General features: G+C 47.4%; 1 protein-coding gene across 2 annotated transcripts; it reads left to right on the forward strand.

Moving 5' to 3' along the window:
• The first annotated feature begins 218 nt into the window (after positions 1 to 218).
• Positions 219 to 2249, forward strand: LOC127468279 (phospholipase A and acyltransferase 1-like). 2 transcript variants are annotated; one of them, XM_051781271.1, is made up of 4 exons: positions 219 to 238; positions 698 to 908; positions 1104 to 1372; positions 1749 to 2249. In XM_051781271.1, exons 2-4 carry the CDS (start codon positions 791 to 793, stop codon positions 1860 to 1862), a joined length of 501 nt encoding a protein of 166 aa, XP_051637231.1. In that variant the 5' UTR covers positions 219 to 238; positions 698 to 790; the 3' UTR covers positions 1863 to 2249. The 2 variants fall into 2 exon arrangements, with proteins under 2 accessions (XP_051637231.1, XP_051637230.1); XM_051781270.1 differs by lacking the exon at positions 219 to 238 and having other exon boundaries at positions 592 to 908.
• Positions 2250 to 7043: the final 4794 nt, after the last annotated feature.

Raw genomic sequence — 7043 nt, forward strand, 5'->3', positions numbered from 1 at the left:
GGTGCACGCCATCGTCGCTGGCAGGACCACAGTTCCCACCCAACAGGTGGTTTCGGCAACACCCTCGGGAGCGGAGCCCCGAACGGGGGGGCGGGACAGGACGGGACGGTTCCCAGGCAGAGGCGGCAGTGACGCCAGGAAGGACCGTGACCTTCTGGCATCCGCGGGGCGTACCTGGCCCGTCCCCCTCTCGAGCGGACCGGCAGCGCGGTGGCGGCAGCAGCGGAACAGGGCGAGGGTGAGCGGGGCGATGTGAAAGGGCAGGGAGCGGAGCTCGGGGGATGCGAGCGGGCGTCTGCCAGCAGGATGCGGCCCCGTCGGGGGCCGGCGGCGGGCGCGGCTCTGGCGAGGGGCCGGAGGTGCCCCGGAGCCTGGGGACGGGCTGGGCACCGCGGGCACCCCCGGGGAGCTGCGTGCGGCCAGCAGAGCGGGACCGGTCGCGGCACAAGCCGAGCCCCGAAGGGAGCGCGGGCGGGACGGGAGCGCAGGGACCGGGCGGCGGCGGCGGGGGGAGCCGGGGAGAGCGGCGGGGGAGCCGACCTCATCCTCTGGGTGGGAGGGGCGGCCGCTCCCGCCCGCTGGCGCAGGGCAGGGCACGGCTGCCCCGAGCCGGGTCCGGCGCGGAGGGGCCGCCGCTCCGGCAGCTCATGCCCTCGGTGCCCGGCACTAACGCCCTCCGTGCCTGCCGTCCCGGCAGGTGCCTCTGCACACCCCACACCTCCCCGCTCCACTGGGCCCTGTGCTGAGCAAGACCAGCTGCACCGCCGTGTCCTGACCGAAGGCTCCTGGGATGTCACGCCGCCGGCACCAACCCGAGCCTGGCGACCTGATCAAGATCAAACGATCAGTTTACCAGCACTGGGCCCTCTACTTGGGGGATGGATATGTCGTCCACCTGACGTCCGCAGGTAAGGCTGATGCAACCTGACAGGGTACAGAGGGGGTGCTGTGGTGCCCCGGGAGCCCTGTCTCCCTCTGTGGGCTGCTGGTTGACCAAAACTGTGTATGGAGATGGCCTTTTGAAGAGCAGCCAGAAACCCATTTGAGGTCTTGGAGGGGCCACATAGGTTCTGCCTGGCTTATCTCCTTCCTGCCTTTCCCAGATGAAGGGATCCGATGCCTGTCAGCCAGTAGTGACACAACATTGAGCAAAAAGGCCAAGGTGAAGAAGCAGCTCCTGAAGGAGGTGGTGGGAAATAATGACTGGGAGGTCAACAACAAGTATGACCGCTCCCGCACCCCCCTCCCAGTGAAGGAGATCATCAAGCGTGCTGAGAGCTACATTGACAGGGAGATGAGCTATGATGTGCTCTGCGAAAACTGTGAGCACTTTGTGACAATGCTCCGCTATGGCAAGAGTGTCTCTGACCAGGTAAGTACCATGAGATAAGCCCCTGTGTGCCTCACATAGCACTTCCTTGCTGCTCCCTCTGAGCCCCTGGACAGGGACACAGCCCACAGACTGCCTGGGGGCAACCAAGTCCCAGGTGTGGGGTCCAAACCAGCACTGCCTCTGGCCTCACCAGACACCCTGAGGCAGGAGGGTCACTGTGGTCTGTCTGTACCCTGACAGCGCCCTCTTACTGAATGCCACAGCCTAAGGGCAAAAACCCCTTCTATTTATGTGGTAGATGTCTCTCATTCTTTTAATTGCCCTGATTATCCCTGCTTGCTTTTCATTAGCATGCCTGGGGGTAAATATAATTGCTTCTTTTTTTTCCAGCCTGTCTTTTCCTTTCCCTTTACAGGCCAGGATAGGATTTGGTAGCATACTCTCATTTGGAGCTGTTGTCTGCGCTGGTATTGCTGTCGCCTGTGCTGCCTTTGTCTCACCCAGGGACAAATCCAGAGAGAAGAAGTAGTGACGGCTTGTCAGGAAGAGCTCAGAGCAAGGCAGGGAGCCTCTGGCCATGGATGGTCACTGCCCAGCCTCTGCCAAAACTGCCATTGGACCTACTAACAACAGCTACTCTTGCAGAAATAACCAAAGCAAAGCAGTAATAAAATGTAAAAAACCCAATTCCAATTCACGCCACTATATCTTCCTGGACCTTCAAAAGGCAGTTCCTGTTTCATGCCACAGTCAGCTCCCTTAAGTGCGGCATTGCTATTTGCAGTCCCTTAATAGAGGGCTTATTTGTGCTCAACAATTTTCCCCTCACTTGGAGAACATCAACAGGACAACCAAGTTATGAAGACTAATATTACAAAAATACCATTGTAAGAATAAATACAGAAATTCTAATTTAGCTGGATGTCTGTGCTTTGTCAGTTATTGCCATCTAATTCACACAATTAAAAATCCTGAGATGAAGTCAATTGTCATTGCAAGGCCATTAGAGAGAATGCTTTATCCTGATTTAAAAATTGCAATTGCAAATGATTGACATGAACACTCTGAGTACAAAGGTACACTTGCATCTCTGAGCACTAGTTCAGCATGGGAGTGCTAGTCATCCTACAGATGTTAGAGATACAAAAACGTGATGTGCAGCCACCACACCTGTGCTGGCAAAAGTCCCAGTTATTCACGAAGCCCTTTCCGTGAGCAGTGAGAGGTAGAGATATAAATGTTCCTGGACAGCACTTCACCTTGTCAAGGAACCTTTCAAAGGGCTGAATCTTGCCCTTTTCCAGTAATTTAGTGCAGGAACAATGATTTTAGCAGTGAGTTTGGAAGCAATGTGAACTGTGCCTGGCTCTGAAGCAGCATGGGATTATGACAAAGAGGTCAGCGAACCTCAGAGCTGCCACCCTTTCACCCTCACCACCACCTCTATCATATCACACTATCTGCAGGAACTGCAGTTCTCAGTGCTGACTTCTAACTCTTATCCTCAGTTTATTTTTACTTTTACATTTTAACAGTACAGAAGAACACGATATCTAATATCCAGACCTGGGAGACTAAACTGTTGCCTGCCAGACTCCTATTACTCCTTCCCATCTCTACTTTCATTCACATAGTTTCTCTTTCTTTCCCCTCTTATATCCTTTCTCCGTGTGATTTTTGCCTTCACTGGGTATTTTTAAAGCAAGTTCAGAAATCAAGGAAATGTTTTCCAACTTCTCAGCATGAACATTCTGCAATGTCAACCAGAAGCACCAGGAAGGTCATCTAGCTGAATGAGGATCATTTTGCTGCCAAGACCTGTTACTTGGCAAGCCTTAGGAGGACTAAATCCTCCTGAAACTACAGTAGGAGGCAGACTCACTGATAAAGTACCCCTTCATAAAGTCCTACAAACCCCAGGTATCAGTATTCAGTCTTTTTTAATTCTTGGAATGTCAAGACCCCCAGGTATATATTTCTTCTATAGAAACACATCTGTAGTAATACGGCAGAATACACAGCAATTAAAAAATAACCAGAAAGAACATATAAATAACTATTTGTGTCTGTGACAGGTGGAATTGCTGGTAGAGTTCAGGATGGGGGGCTGGCAGGCTGCCCAGCAGATTCAGCCGTCTCTGGGCATACACAGTTAAGCTAACAGAAATGATCAACAGGCATATTGAATGTAGCCTTGGCTCAGCAACAGCGTGAGGGTGAAGACTTAGAACACACAAAAGGGGTTTAAAATCTGCAAACTTGACTGGAACACATGTCAGGGGATGGACATAACACATTTAAGGAGAGACTGACGTGTGTGGGAACATTTCATTACAGCATCCAGGAGCCTTAAGAACTCATTTAAAGGCTGGTTTTCTATTCCAAGGCTTTTCCATGGCTGTTTTAGAGCGTCAATAACCTCTGAACTTGGCAGCTTATAATTAGAAGCTGCTGCTAACCAATTCCTTTAGGCAGCAACTATTCTGGAAACCGAAAGTCTGGCTTGAGGGTAAGTCATGTGATTTCTCAGCACAGTCATCTAACAGAGCTGACCTTTAGAAGATCTCTAAAAAATTCCTTCTCAGGAGAGAGTATCCAAAAGTGTGGGGGGGAGATGGAGAAAGGGGGAGTGGGGAGAAAGCAGGGAGCAGGAGGTGGGGAGAAATACTGAATTAACATAAAAGTCTTTAAAACTTTGTGATTTAAGTAAGTCACTATGAATATGATATTTATTTGGGAAAAGAAGAATTGTAAAGAAAAACTAATGGTCTATGAAGCCAGCAGTAATCAGGCTTACACTATTGCTAAAATGACAGCTTAATTTCCTTGTACTTCCATACTTTTAGCTACTCTGCATTGGGTCTGCCTTATAAAACCAGTCATCACTCACTTTAATGTGTTATGTTAAAATAGGCCACAAGCCCTGCTGATATCTGAGAACATAATTTTGGTTATTGTGGTACCTAACTAACAACAAAAGAACTAGATTAAGTTTTTTGAGAGATTTTCCCCCCACTTGACTTGTCTGAAGAAGTGACAGACTTTTCTGTAGAGCTGGTGGAACTAGAATAACCACTGGAAGTTCATTCTGCATAAACATTGGGACTGAAATGAATTATTCATCTGATAAATTTGGTTCCTCCATGAAAATTTAATACATTCTTCAACGTTCACTAGGACAAAAGACAGACACTGAATCAGTGTGCCAGCCTTCGGACACTGAAGCTGTAGCTGGACTGAAACACCACAAGCTTATGAGGACCAGTCTGCCTCCAGGCACCACCATTATTATTTCAAGCAGGAAGTTTTAGCCTTGGATAGAAATGCAAAGTTCAAATTAAATAAACTTTTCAGAGTGCAACACTGGAGTTCTCTTCAAAACCATCTCCAGAGGGCACTGAAAGACTGGCAACATCAAATCCAATGAATTTCAGGAGCCCTGGATCTTTTCACAGGTTTTGTAGGGTTTCGAACATACTCCACTGAAAGTTCAGACATATACTAGCTTAGAGTCCCAGCATTCATAGCTCTTTTTCCTTTCAAGGACATTCATGTAGCATCCATAGTCCACTAATGTGAACATAGATGACATGGCGGTATCCTGCATGCAAAACCTCTGCTTACGGTCTGGCAGAAATACATGTAAAGCATTTATCTATGCAAACTCAGAAAGTAACCTTTCATAACTGTTTCCCCTCTTATCCACAGGATGTACTTGTTCTATCCTCTGTAGAGGAAGATCAGTCCTGCAGTGTGTCCCTATTTATGCAGGAAAAAAACCTGTGTCTATTTCATAGGAGAATAAAGCAATTAAAAATAGCAATTTTGCAAGTATTTTCCCCTATTCTAAAGCACACTCATGCTTTACACTGCTGTTGAGGCCACAGGCAAGCCCAGGAGCAGCAGCATTTCTCTGGTGCTTTGTACTACCTTTGGACTACTAAACCAAGGCTATTAAAGCAAAACAAGTGTGCCTTAGCTGTACCAATAAAATTTCTCTGGGCAGTTATGATGTGTCTGTGGTCAGTCCTAGAAGTTGCAAAAAGCATGAGCACGCCAGGCATGTCGCTGCTCAGTCAGGAGGTAAGATATCCCTGTCCACAACTGTTCTGTCAGGAATGAGGGCCAACAGCAGAGCCATTCAGTCTTTGAAACAACTGCTCTCCAAGAAGGGACACAGTCATCACAAGGGAAATATTTAGCTCTTCTAAGCATGCAGCACCCTGTTAGCTTCATATTCTTCCCTGCAACCATCTGCCAGGAATGTGTGCTAATAGCCAAAAAGGAGGTTCGCCAGCTTTCCCCCGTGGCTTATGTCTATGAAGCATCAGTCACTCCATCCCAAAGCACCCAGGAAAAGCCTTCAAAAAGCTTCATACCTGTCCCACAGATGCTAGGCTGACTTACTGATCTCTTTAAAAAAGAACTGCAGTTAAAATGTCAGAGATGGTTAGGGTGGTTGGAGTGACAGGGGTAAAGCATCATCTAGCATCTGAATTTTGTATCCTTGCAGGTAAGGATATACTTCAGCAGCAGGCAAGCAGGTCTTTATAATGTCAACCCAATAATCGCCACAGGTTTGCCATGAGTTTATAGTTTCACACTGTCAGTGGTGGCATAAACATAAATTACATGCTCAGTGTGCAGTGCTACTGCAGCTGTCCTACTGGACAACAATATGTGTCATATTGCAGCAACTTATTTGTTGTGTGCTGGAGTTCATAAATAGGACACTGAATTTCGCCTCCAAGGAAAATGTTACTGTATCCAAAGAGAGGATGGCAAGAGTAACTCCACCAACCTGCTCTTTCGTGGCTCAAGGAGTAAGGAGAGCATAGAGCACCTAACCTTCACTTTCCAGAGGATTTTGCTGCGAACTGGGAACTCTTGAAAACTTTGGAGATACTTTTAGGAATAAATGTGAAACATTTCTGGTTTGTGTCAATACTTTTGTGGCAGGTATTTACCATTAGGTAAACTGCGTTAGGTAGGCAGGTATTACTCATTTGCTTATGTCAAACTTGTCATAAGCAGGTAACACTTGCAGAAATATGCAGTGTTGTTGCATTTATGTATAGCAGACACAGCACAGCAGAGTGAGTAAAAGTCACCACCAAAATTTCATAGGCGAGGAATACAAGCTGATGAATGAATTGCATCTGCAATTATGGTTGAAAAGCAGAGCCAAAACCTCAGATGGTTCAACTTAAAAGCATGCCACAGAATTTAATAAAATTATTCTGAGACCTAGCTGGCTCCCCATCTCTATTTCAGGCCTTAGGTCCTAGGGGGTAATAACCCCTTCAATGTGGGTTTCTTTTGGCACTCGTAAAGCAGGAGCTGATGCCTGGTGGCAGCCCAGCTGTGCAGCACCTGCCCTAGCAGAGGAAGTTCACATCACAAGGGCGGCATGTTTTTGAAAACCCTCAGAATGAGATCACAATTTGCAATTATCATGTTTCAGTGTATTTTTTTTAAATGAATATCCCAAACAAATACCTCTCTCCAAAAAGAATTGTTAAATAATTAAATCATTCTGCTTTGCAGGTCAATACTGCAAATTTCTGCTTTGCAGAAAATGCAAGTATCACAAGTCTTAAACCAAGAGGGTAAACAGGCTACCTGGTAGCAATGAGCTACCAAGAGAGCTCTGCTTTGTTCCCATCATGGGAAGAGCACAATGGTGCTGGGAGTGGATGCTTCTAGAAAA

This window comes from Manacus candei, unplaced genomic scaffold (genome assembly GCF_025592945.1).
Source record: "Manacus candei isolate 608988 ecotype Guabito, Panama unplaced genomic scaffold, ASM2559294v1 h1tg000015l, whole genome shotgun sequence".
In the NCBI taxonomy this organism is placed as follows: Eukaryota; Metazoa; Chordata; class Aves; order Passeriformes; family Pipridae; genus Manacus; species Manacus candei.

Excerpts from the sequence above, each read along its gene's own strand:
- LOC127468279 (XM_051781271.1), top strand. The coding sequence starts at position 791 with ATGTCACGCCGCCGGCACCAACCCGAGCCTGGCGACCTGATCAAGATC. Across the intron at positions 909-1,103 it reads CGTCCACCTGACGTCCGCAG|ATGAAGGGATCCGATGCCTG; the intron begins GTAAGGCTGATG and ends TGCCTTTCCCAG. Across the intron at positions 1,373-1,748 it reads GCAAGAGTGTCTCTGACCAG|GCCAGGATAGGATTTGGTAG; the intron begins GTAAGTACCATG and ends TTCCCTTTACAG.